The following is a 19,497-nucleotide window of genomic DNA, read 5'->3' on the forward strand; positions in this document are numbered from 1 at the left end:
GTGCCTATATCCCCTACAGTATTCCAGGATTATTATTTTTGTTTTGCAGATTTTATATAGCGCGAACTCGACCTGGAGGTATTGGAGAGCTTTACATGAGCACCGGTTACGTTATATATTCAGGCACGGGGAGATTACGTGATTTGCCCAGAATCACAGGATTTGGACGTGACCCTGAGGTTCGAACCCTGGTTTCCAGCACGAAAGTCGCCATCTAGCCAACGGACCACATCCTCTCCCAATGGATGGATGTCTTCGACTGCAACTTCAAGGAAGCAGCAGCCAGGATTGTGTTTCAATGAATCGAACAAGGCATCCCCACAGCTGCATGTCACACACAGAACTCTGTGTGCCAGACAAACTGCATATTTCTTCTATGTCCATGCTTACTAGCAGTCGTGCTGTTTTGCTTCCGCTCCAGTTGCGTCCCTACGTCGCTATAGCAGCAATAACAACACCCTCCTCAGCTCTCTGCTAACCTCCACCGACAGCCAATGGTAGGCGGGACACTAAGATGCATCCAATCAGTACAAGTGACTCGAAAAGTCACCCTCCCGCAAATTCCTACGACCAATGTAAGGCTTCCGCACCTGAACTTCAGAGACTTGTGCGAGAGCGCAGCGGGCTGTTCGAGTGAAATCTGGTGGAGGAGAAGAGCAGAGAGGGACAGGTAAGTTGGAAGAGCCGCAGGTAAAAGTTTGGCGAAGGCCCGATAGCGTCCAGTACTGTGTGGAAGACGCCCGAAAAGGCCGCGTTTAGCGGACTCCATAGCAACCTGTCGTCACTTCCGGTCAGTGGTGGTTTCCGTATTATTGTCACGCCCAGCCACAACCCGTCATCGTAGGCGCTGCCTACTACAGATTCTACTCATTGTGAAAAATATTTGTGGTCAAAGGTGTGGCTAAAATGAACAAAATATGCTTGAACTATTTTGTTGGTCATTTACCTTCTGGTAACTGCTTATAAAATAATGCACAACTTAAATTTAAAAAAATACAAGTCAAACTACGCCGTGGGCAATGCTGTTTTACGTAACGAAACACCGACTGGTCAATGTGATTTAAGTGTTTCCTGCTCTGTATTACAAAGCCGACTCACACTGGTAACTCTGGGGCATTTTCCATAATCCATTACATTTATTTAAAATATAGTAAAAAAAAAAGTCTAAAAGTAAAAAGGCTTTTCGATTTTTGTACTCCTGTTAAAATCTACTATATATGGTTGCTGCTGCATTGGACACTACGTGTTTTTACATAGCTGCCAAGGTTTCAGATTACCATGTGTAACATTCGTATAACTTCAGTAAAATTATGAGTGACATTTCAACGACTATGAGTGACACTTTTTTGCGAGCAAAAATCATGCAATGAAGACGAGGGAAACCGTCTAAATATCTGAAATTACAGCCATTTGAGCAACAAATAACTCCAAGAACTTAATACAACTGCTGCAGAGCACCAGAAATGGAACAAAGGGCACTAACCCTAGTAGTGCTACCTCCTCATGCATGCGCTCTGCGGCGCTGTGTCTCTGACAAGTTACAACATAAACAACAGAACTGCACTACACAGTATCAGTCACGGCTCTGCCTGGCGCGCAGAGTTGGCCAAAATATACTTACGTTATATGCATTTCAGACTGCTGTGTCTCTGCGTCGCGGTCGGTCCGGCGGCCGCGGTGTGACAGGAACCCGCGGCCACACATCAGACTGCATGATGCACCCAGTTCTCCCAGATGAGTGATTCGTCCCCTGCCAGGCCGCACTACTACTAGTTTGCGCCCGCGGCGATTCATCACCACGATGTTTATGGCGATGCCTCTCATGTTGCACAGCGGCCATGAGTGACAGTAGTCAAGTCACTCCGGCTGGTCCAAAGCGCATCAGGACTCCGACTTTTGAGTCCCCCGCCGCTTCTCTGACCTGCCTACCACCATACCTCACTTTCTCTTCCTGCAGGATGAGGCACGAGGTCACATCCGGATAAAATCCCAGGGCCCCCCACGCTGTGCCACAGCCAGTAGCAACCAATTGTATGCATTTCAGTCATGCAGACATAAAAAACAGATCCCTTATGATGCAGTTTCATTATCAGCACAAACCAGAGAGAAAGAGAAAATAATAGTCGCCCTGGAGGAAAAATTAAAAGACTGCATAAAAGGCCTGGCAGCTCCTTTTAATAAGCCAAGCCTGAGAGCAAACAGAGTGGGAAAGATGAAAGGAGTGACATGGGGGGAGTAGAGAGAGAGATTTTATACTCTGAATTAAATGACACTACATGAAAGAGAACGCTGCCTAGGGGGGCTCGGGAGAAAAAGGGCAGTGTGTGATGAAAGGAGGGCAGGGTAAGGAGCAGAAGAGGCCGAGCGCTGTGGTTTTCATACCATCTTCTAACCCTATGATGTGGTTCAGGGAGCTAGCTGATTAGAGGAAAGCAGGAGTGGAAAGTAAAAATGCAGGGTATCACAAAGGCAAGAGTGAGATAAAACGGATGAAAGTGTGCCCAGTTTTTTAGGGAGACTGCAGGGGACACAGGTAGGAAAGAGCCTTTAGACATAAAATGACCCCTACCCCCTTGAACTGTACTATTGTGGAGGGCTGTGCATTACCAGAGATAGCAGAGGGAGTAGTCTGGTATTTGTCAGCGCGTGACACTATCAGGCTTCCAAAGGCCAATGGGTAAAGATTTGGAAACAATTTGAAATCTCCATGTCCTGTCAATAAATCCAAATTGAAACAAATTAGGCTGAAGTGAATTACGGTAATTGGCTTCACGGGCTGGTGATATGATGATTGTGCAGTTATTTGTCACTTCCAAGGCTTGAAGCCTCGAGCTGTGCGGAGATGAAAAGGCCTGCAAGTAAGCGCTGGGGGGCAGGCAGCAGAGCTGTGTGCTCTGGAGCAGAACAGAAGGCTGGGCACGCACTGCTGAAGGCAGGGATGCCCCTCCCTCTGCCTCAGACCTGTAATTGACAGTGAGTGAGAGAGTGGCGTCTGAAAGCCGCGCTGCGCCGTGGCGGGGGCAATTTGTAACATTGTAGCACTCTGACTCCAGAGCGGAGCAGACTGTTAAATCTTTAACTATTACCTTACTGAGGCAGCTGGCTGCTGGCACGTCTGGGGAGCAGCAGAGCCGGCGCACAGATGGGCACGGGGGGCGCATGCTGGGCCGCCGCATAGCGGTGTTTCAGAGTGCATTAAAAATGCGTGACAATGCATTTCAGTGCGGTGTTGCGGAACACCACACTGAAATGCGTTAGTGTCACACCTGATGCGTGATACTTGGCAGGCCTGTTTTTATATTTCGTCATCCTCTCAATGTCTGATAAGCAGTAGGATGTTCTTCCTTTTTGTTTTAACAAAATAGTTTGTACAGCCCTAATGATATTGTATAGGTTATTTAAAGTTGGCAAGTTTTGTTTGGGCGGTTCATCCTCAATGAAGTGTTCTGCTAGCAGTACTTCAGCGAGTGGGTTTAGCAGTTCTTTCTTAATATGGAGTTTACTCTTAGTATGGAATTTTAATATATCATAATTCGCCAAGTAGCAATCAGTAAAATAAATAATGCGCTTGATAGTGGTCAGTGCCTGAAAAGACATGGTTCCAAACTTGAGTCGTAATTAACTTTGTAGTGTTGAATTCCGTAAGTTAAATAGCACCCAAATGCCACTCAAGAATACTGTTTCTAGTTTACTTATGATGTCTGAAGAATAGTACACTGAGCCATCTCTGTGAGCTGGCGCTAATTTAGTGTTAGCGGCCATAATTGTTGGTTACATGGCTCCACTGCCATATTTTAATGGAAACCTTTTTACTGTTCCCATGATAGCAGAAGGTCTATGGCACATGAGATATGAGAGATCCTGCTAAGTTTATTGTTTATTATGACACCCAAGTATGTATTATTTTATACGAGTTTTATTTAATTAATGTTTATTGACTAGGTGTATGTGGGATTTCGACATCTAAATGACATAACCTTTGTTTTTTACTAATGTTATTCTGCAAGTTGTTGTCCATATTGAAGGCATGCTGTTGTGTTGCTTAGTAACGTTCTTAGTTATGCTCGCGTACATGCGTGCATGTTTTGCATATACAGAATGTTTTTTATTGAATGCTTTTCTAAATTCTATTGCGGGGAGTTGGGGAGATTGTATCGGAGTGGACACGGGGATGTCGTGTTTCCTCCAAGCTCCTCAGGATTAAATGATTTCTACTTCAAAGTGCCTTTTTGACTTCTTCTTCACTGGTGACGAGGACCTGGGGACCTATCGAGCGAAGCGTGCAGGGACGTTCATTTTTAATTTGGGATTCTTTTTTTAAGGAAAATTCTATCTGACAGTCCTGCCACTTTAACTAAAATAGTGTGGCTGTATCTGTATCTACTGCTATAATGTCGGATTCACCCTGGAGCAATTTTGGAATTGTTTTACTGCATGTACGCAAGTAACCTGGATCAATTAATCGGAGGTACCTGGCACTGTTAAGAGTTGCATCTTTCGAGGCGACATCGTGGTTCTATACCGCGTCATCCCTCGGAAATCATCCTCGGATCTTCGGTGACCTTCACTCCACGGCGTCAGCGTTCTACTCTTCAGATGATGTCTCTGCGCTCCAGGGTACAATAAAGCAACGTCGGAAGCTTCGAAAGGAAGAACGTCACTACGCAGGTCACGCTACGTGACCTCCTGGCGGCCATCTTAATGTTTTGTATCCATTGGTTGCCTAGTTACCGGCGTATCGGAGCTGGTTAAACACTGGAAGTGTTCACGAAGGAGTATTTTTACCGGCATTTACGATCCAAGAAAATTATTTAAACCTACCTACAGGTACTGGGCCTAACTTTCTTATATTCAATTTTTCACATTAAGGATTAGAAGCTTGCAGTTTTGAAGCACTACTGCCTTGGATCTTTGAAAACAACTTTTATTATACTCACTGTAAGAATACCAGTGCTGAACCTTGCAACCTTCTTTCCAGCATGCCTAATGAAACCACAGACACAATTATAACAAATCCACCAAATTTTAGTATTTCTTCTCCGCAGCCATTTTGGGTATCTGGTAATGAACCTCCCCTAAAATGAACAGAATGGAAGGCATATTTTGTTAACTACATAGAGGCTGTTGATGAAGCGAAAAAGATGGCGGCAGAACAAAAGAAAAGATTACTCTTATATGCGCTAGGTCCTATGGGTCTTAAAACTTTTCATCAGTTAGCCAGTACTATTACTTCTGGAGACTCTAATGTTTTTGATTGTGCTTTACTACAATTGGATAACTATTTTAAACCTAAAGTGTGCATGGGTGTCACAAGGTTTAAGTTTTTTCAAAGGAAACAGTCAAAAACTGAAAGTATTGATAACTATGTATCGGATCTAAAAAGATTAGCTATTGATTGCAGATTTGGAGTGCTGCATGACGAGTTAATTAGAGATCAGATCGTCATGCATGCATCCAATCCCGCAATTCAGGATAGATTGTGGGTGAATGGTGATGCTTCCCTGGATGATATTTTAGCCATCGTGAGGAAAGCAGAAATTTCAGGACGTTGTGCGGTTGAGATAAAAAATGATGCTCAAAATGTAGCTTTGATTAATAGCACTGTTGTCTCCAAAGATTTTAACAGACGCAATTTTAGGTTTAAGGATAAACAGCCGTCTAGAGATCGAGCTAAATGCTACAGGTGTGGCAGTTTGGATCACCTTGCCCATAGTAAGTCTTGCCCTGCCATCAAGCAGAAGTGCACCAATTGTGGTTTAGTGGGTCATTTCTCTAAAGTGTGTAATAAGAAAAATTCTAAAGTTAGGTATGTTTCTGAGAATACTGAATCTAATGAATTTATAGATGACACTATTCCAAACCCAAATGATATTCTAGCCCAAGAGTTATCCACGAACTTTAGAAGTAACCTAATGCATACTATCAATGGGGGTATTTGCTCTAACAAACCTGTTTGCATTTCTACTTCAAAGTGCATTTTTGACTTCTTCTTCACATGCCTCCTGGTCAGATATTCTTTCCAGTTCCCGTATGGAATGTGATTATCTGCCCCTATTTTATGGGAGTTAGTTCCGATACCCACCATAAAGCAGAACTTTCACTTATTCTTTGGAACAAAATTACATCTTGAACCTCCATCCAAATCTGCTCTTGATAGATTCTTTTGGTCTTGTAAATTTCCTTTTTCAAACCATTTTAACGCTGTTTTATGGTCCTAACTTAGACCAGAGTGGGACCAGTCTTAAAACGTTGTCATACCGTGCCCCTAAATAGTTTTTTGATTTGATACATTTTTGAATGGAGTGCACTTCGTAGTTTAAGGGCTCTTCATTCCTTTTGTTTTATTGTGGTCGCAAAATCAAATATATCAGACAGAAGTTTAATGAGCGTTTTAATATCCAAAACCAGGTTTCCTGCCACAATGTTTAAACCCTTCATGATTTCTATAAAAATGTTTTAGGTCTAAATCTGCTGTGACTGGGTATTCAGAGTGCAGTTCAATGCAATGCTTTCCCCTCCTTTTACCGTTAAGTAGTCACACCTTGTAACTAGTTATCCAGAGAAGATACGTTTTTTTTTGTTGCTTAGTGTGATCATTTGCTAATCATTTATTATGTAAGAGTCTAGGATTGAATAAAAGTGTAGGCAGTGATTGATTTTTGCCCACTAGCCCTAAAAGTTGCTTATGCAGGTTGATCTTCTCCTATGTGATCATAGAAAGTTGAGCTGAATAACCTACCTGACCATCCTGATTATGTTCTGACAAATTTTGCTTCTGGCACTCCAAAGATCTGGTCGGTGGTGTCCTTCTCATCTTCTTCCTGTGGTTGCAATAGAACAATATTCAAGTTGCCCGTTACTACCACTGTTTCACTTTTACTTAAATTGATTTAATGTTTTAATTTGATTTAGTATTACAATTAGTTCTTTCCTCCATTTTACCAGAGTAGGAGTGATGTAAATATTAATTAAATACATCTGAAAGTTGGCTTCAAACTTGACTCATGCTGCAATAATTTTTTTATTTAAATATGATACTATAGCTGCTAATATGCCCAGTTTGGAATGTACTAATATTGATAGTCTGCCACAGAGTTTCCCCTTTTGACCTTTTATGCTGGGACATTCAGGGTAATATAGTTTTGGAAAACAATATCTGAGGTTTTCCATGCCTCAACAAATTATGTGATGAGTAGAGAAATTCATATAGATTGCCTTCACTCTCCATTAGGTGCCTGTCCAGGCCTTCAATGTTCCAGGAGCACAGATTGAGGGGACTGTTACCATCTGGCCCCACTTACAATCACCAGGAGAACAGTGTCAGTAAATATACTTAATACAACAGCCTATGGGTGCAGTATAGGCTGTTGTATTAATCTTTTGTGTTGTATGTAGTTATGGTACAAATTCCATCGGTATAAATTCCATCGATTTCCACGCGCCTAGAGACCTGTAGGTGATTGGCGCGTTATAAATCCAACATACAAATACAAATTCAGACCCTCTGGTAGATCTACTAGCCTTTTAATCTGGTGGTTGTTTGAAAAAGTGATGGTAAAAGTGTTAACCTTGTTAGACTTTACAGCATCAGGCCCTTAAATGCTGACATGTAAGTTAGAGCAAGGATACATTTTTGTATGTAGCCTTTTTTTTAATCGTTTTTTTAAGAAATAAGGATATTTTATGGTTCCAACCGGTTTTATGATTATTCTTCAATGTTCCATAATGGGACTTTTGCTTACGCTTTTTGTATACAGGTCTTCCGTTGCCCAACTTGTTCTGCTGAACCCCTGAGATTTATTGTCTATCGTAAAACGAATACTTAATAGATCACCTGAGCAAATATGCTCCAGATATTTGCAGTGATGTAAAGCTTTAAGTATATTGTTTGGATTTAGGTTATGAAATGGCCCTTCTGACATATATGTTAGAAAAGGGTCAATTAGAAATCTTTTTTTTGACCTGGCGTCATAGCCGTTGTCGTACACAGAATTCCCTGATGATAGAATTTCAGTGAGAGCCACAGTGCTGGCAGTTGCAGATTCCTTTCCACCAGTTTGGTTGAGGCCCGTGTTGTTTCTGCAGTGGGCGGATTATTTGTAGCTATGCAGGTTTCGTGGTTGGTTAGATGATTTACATGAGAGTCAGCACGGTCAATGACCCCAGGGTCTCGATAAGTGTTGTAGGGCTTTCACTCTTTCTGTGATATCTTCAGATATTTTCATTAGGAGGTTTCTATCAATCTCCTGAATGTCTTGTCCTGAACTACTGAAGTTTATGGTGTCACTCTTTGGGGTGTGTATATTACTCTCCTATTGGTTTATTTTCGTAGTATTTATTAAGGCTGAGCAGAATTGGCGTAAGGCCTCTATGCGGAATTATGGAAAAAAAATGTGTGGAAAGCAAGCGCACGTCCTGAGGGTCCGTGTGCCCGGGACAGGGGTCCCTCGTGCCTGGGCTGGTTCCCCGATCTTCCCGGCCTGGCTGGGTGAAGAAGCAGGGACCAGCCCCGGGGCCTGGGTTTCGGTTAGGGCCTGTTGTGTGGGAGCTCCCGTTCTGCAGCCTGACAAGTGTCCATCTGCCCAGGACAAAGGTCCCTGGTGCAGAGCCCTGGAGCCCTGCAAGGGCAGGCGGTAGCCCTACCGCTATGGCTCTGCTCGGGCAGATGGGCGTCCTTTCGGTCGCGGCCATCTGTTCGCACCTTTCCCCTCGGCCATCTGGTTGCACGCAATGCTTTCCAATAGGGCGACCAGATGACCGGGCTGCCCTGTAAGTCCCGATGAGGGCTCATTTGCCTCCCGGATCCCAGCCAGGGCTCCAGGAGCTCGGGTGCCTCCGGGCCCAGGATCCCCTCCGTCACTCGGTGAAAACGGGTTCCCAGAAAGAGGGGTAGCTTTCCTCCGGATTAGTAGGGGCAGGGTATGCCGGAACACCCCTCATGGCGGTTCTTTGCCGGGGACCAGATGGGCTATTCCCGGACAACACCTCCCTTCTGTCCCGGGGTTCCCTCTTCCGGCCCACAGCGTGGCAAAGTGCCTGGGACAGACTCCATGTGTCCCGGGCAGTCCTCCCCTCGGTGTCAGGGCCCGAGAGCTCTGGTGGTCCTCCCCGTGCCTGAGGCCCAGCCGGGTCCCTGAGTCCCCTGGGACGCAGAGCCCCCGAGCCCTGCGTGGGCAGATGGGAGCCTTACCGCGAAGGCTCGGGACGGGCAGATGGGAGTCCTTTCGGTCCCGGCCATCTGGTCGCACATTTCCCTTCGGATATCTGGTCCCATGCAATGCTTTCCAATGGGGCGACCAGAAGGCCGGGCTGCCCTGGAAGTCGGGATGAGGGCTCATTTGCCTCCCGGATCCCAGCCAGGGCTGCAGGAGGTCTGGCGCCTCCGGGCCCATTGTCCCCTTCGTCACTCGGTGTGCACGTGTTCCCAGAAAGAGGGGTAGCTTTCCTCCGGATGAGTAGGAGCAGGGTATGCCGGAACACCCCTCCTGGGCTGGCGGTTCTTTGCCTGGGCCCAGATGGGCTATGCCTGGACAACACCTTCCTTCCGTCCAGGGGCTCCCTCCTTCAGCCCACGGCGTGGCAAAGTGCCCAGGACGGGCTCCATGTTTCCCGGGCAGTCCTCCCCCCGGGCGTCCGGGCCAGAGTGCCCCGGTAGTCCTCCCCGTGCCTGATGCCCAGCCAGAGTCCCCGAGCCCCCTGGGAGGCGAAGCCCCCAAGCCCTGTGTGGGCAGGCGGGAGCCCTACCGCGAAGGCTCCAGGTGGGCAGATGGGAGTCCTTTTGGTCCCGGCCATCTGGTCGCACCTTTCCCCTCGGCCATCTGGTTGCACGCAATGCTTTCCAATGGGGCGACCAGATGGCCGGGCTGCCCTGGAAGTCCTGATGAGGGCTCATTTGCTGCCCGGATCCCAGCCAGGGCTCCAGGAGGTCGGGGGCCTCCGTGCCCAAGGTCCCCTGAGTCTTGCGGTGCGCACGGGTTCCCAGGAAGAGGGGTAACTTTCCTCCGGATTAGTAGGGGCAGGGTATGCCGGAACACCCCTCCCGGGCTGGCAGTTCTTTGCCGGGGACCAGATGGGCTATGCCCGGACAACACCTCCCTTCCGTCCTGGGGCTCCCTCCTCCGGCCAATGGCATGGCAAAGTACCTGGGACGGGCTCCATGGGTCCCGGGCAGTCCTCTCCCCGGCGTCCGGGCCCGAGAGCTCCGGTGGTCCTCCCCGTGCCTGAGGTGAAGTCGGGGTCCCCGAGCCCCTGGGAAACAGAGCCCATGAGCCCTGCGTGGGCAGGCACGAGCCCTACCGCGAAGGCTCGGGGCGGGCCGATGGAGACTTTTCGGTTCCGGCTATCTGGTCGCACCTTTCCCCTCGGCCATCTGATCGCACGCAATGCTTTTTAGGTCGAGCGTCAGCGAAAGACCTATTGCTTTCACTTTCCTGGGAATCTGAGACAGCATTCGGCCACGCGCCTCTGCTGTCTCAGATTTGTCCTCGAGGGCGCGCACGGCGCCGTGCACATCCCCTGCCTCCCATTCATAGCCTCTCTCAATCACACACAGCCACACTCACGCATGCGCACACACACATACACCCACGCAGGTACAATGCATCGGGACACACAGACACACATATACACACGCACAGCTAACAGACACACAGCCACACATATACATACACACACGCGCACACCCCCCGCCAACCCCACTTACCGCATCGGCGCAACTCTGTAGTTCAGCCGCCACCGCGGGGCTCTCCCTCAGGCATGGGAGCCCCGTGTCACCACTGCTCCTCTCCTAGCCAGCCAATCCGTGGGCGCGGGCTTCCAGCAGGAAACGTAAGTCCCGCCCCACGGCAGTTTTCCTCACGCACACATCTTGTTTATTTTTTTTTTTGCCGTTCCCCCTGGGGGAGGGCGCGCCCTCCTGTCTCTGCTGCCAGTGGTCTCGGCTCGCGCAGGACTGCTCCACTTCTGTCTATCGTCTGTCGCTTGGACGCCTTCAGATCCCGGTGCAGATTAGTAGAGGAATGCGAACCTCCGGCTTCAGCCGATCTGCTCCAGCCCTGCTCGGTTCTGACTCAAATTATATTTTATTTTCAGATGTCACGTTAAATAGAAATTAGTTACACCGGACAGACAAGCGAGACAGCCGCATGTCATGTGTAATGCATTGAGACAGCCAGTTTCAGTCCGATAGGCGCAAAGCGATTTTATTTGGGAAACTGTTGAAAGCCCACACGCATTAAGTCTAAACACAAGCCCTGTCCAAAAATAGTAAACGGTGTTGGCTAAAAGCCCCAAACTGGCTACAGGCGTGGCACGTGACACTGCGCCCTTTGGCATCTCAGTGGCGCTAGGTTCAACTTTTAATATCAGCTTTCTACCAATTTTCTTAGTCCGATTATAGAAACAATACTGCTAAGTGAAGGGAAACACCCATTACAACTACGGTGTCTTCACGCGCTGCCATCGCAACGCAACTTTCACATCACAGGGACCATTACATCGCATGGTTTTAGAAAGCATGCTACTAATGCACATTAACATCGCTAGCCATGACAATGCGCGAGTGCCGAGATCGCTTGTATCAGACGCGGAGTGCCAACATGTATAAAACGCTGAGTGCCGAAATAAAAATTATTGATGCGCGTGCCGACATGTACAAAACACAGAGTGCCGAAATAAAAATTGATGACTGTGCCGGTGACGTCATAGCAATAGTCACGGGGGTGCTGGGAGATGGTACACGGGAGGTGACTGATGCGGAGGGGAGGTGACTAATGCGTGCAATTATCAATTAGTTGTATGCCGACATGTATAAAACGCAGAGTGCCGAAATAAAATTTATTGATGCGGGCCACTGATGCATGGGGGTGCTGCCATGACATTGAAGATGGTACACAGGAGGTGACTGCTGTGCCGGTGACGTCATAGCAATAGCCACAGCGGAGGGGAGGTGACTGATTATCAATTAGTTGCATGCACCGATCACTTGTATTTAATACTACAAATTATTATGGAATTAGCAATTCGTTGTATGACTGATGTATAAAACGCAGAGTGCCGAGATTTGAGATGTATGGAGATCACGTGTATCAGACGCAGAGTGCCGACATGTATAAAACGCAGAGTGCCGAGATTTGTATCAGACGAGATGTAGATCTCAATAACAGTTATTGATGCATCCCACTTAGATGACTGTGCTGAGGTGACAGATAACATGGGAGATCACTTGTACGCAGACTAAGATGATATGAGAGATTTCAACGGCAGGCGGTGACGTCATACCAATAGCCACGTGGGTGCTGCCATGACATGGGAGATGGTACAAGGGAGGCGACTGATGCGTGCACCGATCACTTGTATTGCATAAAAAATATTATGCAATTAGCAATTAGTTCTATTTCATATGCAAAAAAAATAGTATTGTGCAATTAGCATTTACTTGTATGCACCGATCACTTGTATTTAATACAAAATATTATGCAATTAGCAATTAGTTGTAGGACTGATGCGTGCACCGATCACTTGTGTTTTATAAAAAATATTATGCAATTAGTTGTATTTAATAAGAAAAACCGTTAGTATTGTGCAATTTGCAATGTGCAATTAGCAATTACTTGTATTGAACTCGGAGTGCGAAGATAGACATTATGGGTGACATTAGAAAAGACAGATGAGATGTAAGATGCGAGTGATACAGATGGTGAAGATGACAGATGCTGATACAGATGCCAATCACTTGTATTCATTACAAATTATTGATACGTGCAGTTGTATTGAATATGAAAAACACATTATTATTATGCAATTAGCAATTAGTTGTATTGAATATGGAAAAACATTACTTTTAAACTATACACAAATATCACTTTAGACCCACTGATGCAAGATGGCATGGGGGGGTCACGAACACGGCAGATGCGTGCAAGATGACAGATGCCGATCCACATGCCGATCACTTCTATCAATACAAATTATTATGCAATTAGCAGGGGCACATGGATGACATAGTAGCAAAGGATGCATGATGTGTGCAGATGACAGATGCGCATTATGACTGATGCAAGATGCGTGTGCTGCAGTGACGTCATACCAATAGACACGGGGGTGCTGCAGGACATGGCAGATGGGAGATAGTATGCACTAACACGGAAGATGACAGATAAAATGGGAGATTGTATGCACAAACACGGAAGATGACAGATGCGTGCCGACTTATGACATTTTGCGTGACGTTATACCAATAGCCACGGGGCTGACATTAGATGACATATGGTTACACTATGAAAAAAATGTTACTTTTAAACTATAGAAAATTATCACTTTAGACCCACTGATGCAAGATGACATGGGTTGTCACGAACACGGAAGATGGCAGATGCGTGCTGTAGTGTCCTACTGGACACGGTCTAGTTGTTTACAGGATGTAACCCACACTTTACACCCACCCACCACTGGCGTCACGAGTCACGTGACCCAGTTAATAAAAGGGGCCGAGCGCTCGTGCTCGGGGCCAGTTACCAGTACCGAATACTATGTGTCAGCGTGGTCATTGCTGCAGCATGTGGGCTTAGGGCCCACGACACTACAATGGCGACGAGGGGGTCCGACCCCACGTGCGCACCGGCTGCTTCTCTGTTGTGCCCCCGAGGAGATCGGTAGCCCGAGGTACCCTGACATGACCCTACATCGCCAGCCTAATCGTGTTTGGGCCTGGGAGAGAAGAAGGGGGAAGTGCTGCCAGACCACTGATTGACCCCTCACAGCCACTGCCCACACATCCAGCCAATACCAAGGTTTCAGCGCTGGGCACAATCAAAGCCGGCAGAGGAGGACGTGGACCCTCGGCAGGGAAGTCTTGCCCGGCCTGCTGCTACACCCACAGTAGGCACCAGCCTGATATTACCCATATACGGAGGCCCGACCCGGTTAGTTAGAGGAGGAGAGCATCGGAGCTGCACAGGCGACTCCCGCCCCTGCAGCGAGCGAACTGCGCACCAGAGTGACACAGAGCCAGCTCCGGCATCCTAACTCCAATCCAATGCCTGAAGGGGAAGAATACTCCTAAAAAAAAAAAGGCCCAGCGCCTCTATGCATAGCGCAGCCACAACGGAATCAGAGTAACACGTCTCAAGCATGCATTTCACCCACGAGAGCAACCCCCTGACAACAAATTGCCTGAGGGGAGGCGGCACGCCTAACCAGGGAGGAAAAGGCCAAAGCACCATGGCAAAGGGGAGCACTCACCTTCCCTCTTACAGCACCCCCTGCACGAAATGCATCTATGTCCACAACACTGCACCAAAGCAGCACGCACCCCGGTTCCTGACTCCAGTCAGAGTAGAGGCCTGCAAGGTCCCCAAAATGTTTTTTTTTTAAAACGGGCCCTGTGAACTGAAGCGCTGCACTGCCACCTAGTGGCCGCGGGTGGTGCTGCACCCGAACGAAGGCAGGCCATTATGTAAACGCAGCCTGGCAGCTACATCTCCACCCCAGTGTGACTTACAGTCTCCGCAACCCTGCCGCATCACGGAACGAAGCCGCCACACCTCTAGCGCTGGGGAGAGGCCAGGAGGGACAGCAAGCAAATCACCAAGTGCCACCGGAAAAGCACACGAGACACCACAGACACTATCCAGGATAAAGGCCATAAGCCTCATGCATGCAAAAGGGTATATGGTGAATGAAGAAAGGGGAGGTCCGTCCCATGGGAGACACACATCCATAAGTCAGAATTGCAAACAAGGAAAGGCAGCACTGACAGCACGACCGCTAATCCGCCTGATGAAGATGTCAGCCGCACAAGCCCTACACTAAACAAAAGGGAGACAAGCGGTTAGAGGGGTCCTCTACAGTGCCTCCAAGACCTGAAGGAAAACAGTGGTATTTAGAGACTGTGCACCCCGTCCAGGGAGACTGCTGACCCCACAATAAGCCTGAAAGTACCTCCCCAAGGACAGCGACACATGGCAAAATAAAATCCAGCAGAGGGAATCGGACTACAGGCAGCCAAACACCCAGCAAGCCCCATGAAAAAGCACAAGAAGGGAGCAACGCTTCAACACAGACAGGGAGAGCCAGCAAGCACTGCTGTCAAAGCCGGCAGCTGGAGATCTGTTTCCCCAGCAGAGGCTCACCGAGTGTCAGCCTGAGAGAAGAGGAAAGTCCCCAAGGAGACAAGTGAGCACTGCATGAACCCCGGTAGCTGTCTGATGCCACTACAAGCGAAGATACGGCCCACATAGTCCTGGTGGTGAACAGACCCCTCAGCAAGAAAACAAGCACGACCAGTGCCAGCAAAGAGCACTTTGAAGAAGGACTAAGAGTGCGACGCCCAAGGTGCGCGACACAGGAACACAGAAGCTTATCAGCCCGGGTAGACGCCGAGGAGAGAGAGAGAGACCTCTCCACAGAGAAGCACTGCTGAATGCAGTAAAGAGAGCGACCACATCTCTACTGCACCGCGTTTGAAGAAGAGAACACAGCACCAAGCAAGTGCACAGCAGCACAGGGACAGCTGCTACCGTTCCAGGAGTGACAAACTGAAGAGAACGCGCACCCAGTGCGTCCTGTGAAGCAAACGAAGGGCACAGTTGATGCGCACCAAAAAGAGAACTGACCGGCCAGACGGTCGCAACGAAGATGTAACCGCTGTAAGGAGATCCCCTATATCTCCACCGCCCTAGCGAAGCCCCGCAGTGGACTGAAGGAAACGCAGAGTGCCCTCCCTCGCACTGCCTCACGACAGAGTCGGCAGAGACCCAAGACAGGCAAAAGAGGAGTCGCGCACTCCATGTGGCAGGCTGCCACAGCGACAGATGCTCCGACAGCATCGCGACACACGACTGGACGTCACAGCGCACTGCAGACAAGGAGCCCGTCATGCAAAGTGACCAGTCCAGACAAGCGCACCGGAAGAAAGGAAGAAGCAGCTGCCACGACGGCGCAGCCCCGAGGCACAAGCACAATGCCCTTGAGCCAGTGACCCTGAATGCACAGTCAGCACCCAGGCAAACCTCTCCACACAGAAACACTGCTGAACGCAGGTCGGAGAGCACACACATCTCCACCGCCACAGCAAAGCCCTACATCAGGCCGAAGACCACCCACGGTGTCCTCCCTCACACTGCCTCAAGACGGAGTCAGCCACGACCCAAGATCGGCAAGAGAGGAGTCGCACACCCCACGTGGCAGGCCGCCACAGCACCATGTGCTCCAACGAACAGCGACACAAGACCGGATGTCACGTCGCCCAGCAAACAAGAACATCACCAAGTGAGTAGCCCAGCCAAACATACCATAACAAAGGCAGAAGCCGGCGCCGCCTCGAGGTCCAAAGGCAACACCCTCGAAGAAATGAAGAAGAGTGACAGCCCTGTCACCCCGAAGACCGGATGAGCACAGGTGGGCTGAACAAGCCAACAAAGGGAGAAGACCGAAGACTCACAGCCAGCCAAGAACCACACCCTGACACACCAGACAGCCACCAAGGCGGACCGACGTCCCAGGATACAGCCCCACGGATGAACCAAACATAAGCCGCAGCAAGCGCAGTCCACGTCTCATCCCAACGCTTCCCCAGGCGACCGTCCATCCCGAGTGTCGGCAGTCTGAGTCAGTCTGCATCCCTGCTCCTATCCGCAGATGCCACAGGCAAAGACCAGCACTGAGTGCCCGCCCTCTCACTGCCTCAAGATGGAGTCGGCAGTGGCCCCACAACAGGCAAGAGAGGAACCGTACACTCTACATGTCAAGCCGCCACCTAACGTCAACATCAGCAAAGCGGAGGCACATGGCTGCCAAGTCCCTCCGGACATCCAACGCTCCCAGCAAGTTACTAACGCCTGTCATCCAGAGTCACTACATGGCTGACAATCACCGTCACCTCAGCCATCAGCATCTGCGCCAAACAACACCATTGCCAGAGATCAGCAGAGCGGACTGACAGGAAGTCCGAGAAGTTCAAGTAAGACGTGGTCCGCGAACAGGGGCCAACGAACTTCGACACCCTTAAGAACCAGAAGTATAACCATTAACAGGAGAAGGTCGCGGCGACTGGTCCAGTCACGGAGTGGAAAAGAAGACAGTGTCCTAGAGCCAGGACAAGACCAGAGGGAAATGGGCGGAGTGCACGCCGCTCGGAGAAGCCTGGTCAGAAGGACAAGAGCAGCGGGATGACCAGACCACGCCGCGAAAAGGAAAACAGAGGAGAAGGGCACGACGCCATGAAGGAAAGAGAAGAAAAAAGGAGTCAAGTGGCACGACGCCATCAAGAACAGCAACATCCAGAAAGGTGAGGAGAGGTGTGAAAAGTCTGCACACCCACCAGAAGAGAAGGTGACACGCACCACAACATCGAATACAAGGGCCTACAAGTCCAGGGGAACATCGGTAGCACTAGGTGAAGAACAGGCCTCTACCTACAAGTCCTCTGACAACCCGTCGACTGCAGGAATGAACAGATGGGCCATTGACAACACCCACCTTTGGGATTGAGCGGAAGTCTGGATGGGGAGAACGCTCAGACGCCCGGCAGAGGGAGAACTGACCACCCCACACCAGCCCGTGGATATCCAAGGGGCAAAGGCCTCAGGGACACCGGTGGCAGAGGGTCCCGACACGAGAGATGGATCCGTCGCCGTCTACCCTGCACGTCCCAGGAAAAAGGGGAACTTGTGCACAAAGGAAAGAGTCAACAACCACCCTCCAGGCGGAGCTACGGATGCATGGTAGTAATCTCATCGCCTCCTACATTCACACCGGCTTGTGGAGTTGGAGCAACGCCGCAGAGAACACCCTGCCCAGCGGAAACCTGAAGAAGAGGGCCTCCGGGACATCTCGTGGCAGGAGAACACCCGCGAGAGGGGCGTCCCAGTGAGAAGGATGCCTTTCAACCACTCACTCCTTTGCAATGTGAAGCCAAGCTGCCTACAGTGAAGAAACCTGACGGACTAGTAAAAGACAACCTCCATCAAGTCTACCTTCTGGTCATCCTGTTCGGCGTCACCCCAAGATCAAGATCTCAATGGACTGAAGAACACACTGCCATGGCGCATGTCCAGAAGAGCACGCCCACCGAGGACCAGGACGTCGAGCCCAAGAGAACAAACGTTTCAGCTGAAAGTTTCCACCGTCGTCCTCTAGCAAGCAGCTGAAGAGACTCCTTCTAAAGTTATGAGACTGCATATTTTTGTATTATTCCTCCCACAGGTTCGGACTTTGTTTTGCCTCACTTTTATTAAAGTTGGGGAGGAATGTAGTGTCCTACTGGACACGGTCTAGTTGTTTACAGGATGTAACCCACACTTTACACCCACCCACCACTGGCGTCACGAGTCACGTGACCCAGTTAATAAAAGGGGCCGAGCGCTCGTGCTCGGGGCCAGTTACCAGTACCGAATACTATGTGTCAGCGTGGTCATTGCTGCAGCATGTGGGCTTAGGGCCCACGACACTACACGTGCAATCTATATTAACAAAGTCTGGACTATAATAAACACTTTCGGGAAAACGATTTTCTAGCATGCGATGTGATGACCGGCGATCTATTTAAAGTGGAAGATACACTACAATAGCGTGGGGACAGCATGCGCACTGAATGCGTGCGATGTGATGCCTTTTGCGATGTAAAAACGGCGTGGTCATTGCTGGCCTTGTGGCGGTTAGCGATGTATCATCATACATCCCTAAGTGACACCTTCAGGCAGTCCTTACTTTTTAACCAAAAGCTATTTGTATCGTTGGGGCAGGGACACAACCTCACAACACATCTTTGTGGCAGCATTTTCACCGTCCTGGACTTTTCATTTACAAATCATTGTTTTCAGGCGTGTTTGTTTAATTGGACCGAAACAAAGCTGAAATCCCCATGGCTTCGCACCTGCCATGTTCACCTGCATGTAATCGAGGGAGCTGTAATATTGTTTTGCTGTTGTTTTTCTATTTAATTATTATTTTTACAATTTTTTGACTTTGTTCACATTTATGAATGTATAACAGTTTTTTGTCTGTTTATATGAAAATGTTTGATTTTCGATCCCCTCACTCTACCGTCCTCACTCTACCGCCCTTGCTCTACCGCCCTCACTCTACCGCCCTCACTCTACCACCCTCACTCTACCACTCTACTGCCCTCACTCTACCGCCCTCTCTACCACTCTACAGCCCTCACTCTACAGCCCTCACTCTACCACCCTCACTCTACCACTCTACCGCCCTCACTCTACCGCCCTCACTCTACTGCTCTACCGCCCTCACCCTACCACTCTACCGCCCTCACTCTACCGTCCTCACTCTACCGCTCTACCGCCCTCACCCTACCACTCTACCGCCCTCACTCTACCACTCTACCGCACTCACTCTACCACTCTACGGCCCTCACTCTACCGCCGTAACTCTACCACTCTACCGCCCTCACTCTACCATTCTACCGCCCTCACACCCTCACTCTACCACCCTCAATATACCACTCTGCTGCCCTCATGCCCTCACTCTACCACCCTC

General features: G+C 49.1%; 1 protein-coding gene across 3 annotated transcripts in view; it reads left to right on the plus strand.

Annotated features, from left to right (window-relative positions):
- Positions 1 to 407: 407 nt before the first annotated feature.
- Positions 408 to 19,497, plus strand: part of TTLL6 (tubulin tyrosine ligase like 6) — a 533,521-nt gene continuing 514,431 nt past the window's right edge. For all 3 annotated transcript variants that reach the window (XM_078641428.1, XM_078641430.1, XM_078641429.1), the window contains exon 1: positions 408 to 670. In XM_078641428.1, coding sequence (XP_078497554.1) covers positions 495 to 670 — 176 coding nt within the window. In that variant the 5' untranslated portion in view covers positions 408 to 494. The remainder of the gene's footprint in view (positions 671 to 19,497) is intronic.

This window comes from Lissotriton helveticus, chromosome 5_1 (assembly GCF_964261635.1).
Source record: "Lissotriton helveticus chromosome 5_1, aLisHel1.1, whole genome shotgun sequence".
Taxonomy (NCBI): Eukaryota; Metazoa; Chordata; class Amphibia; order Caudata; family Salamandridae; genus Lissotriton; species Lissotriton helveticus.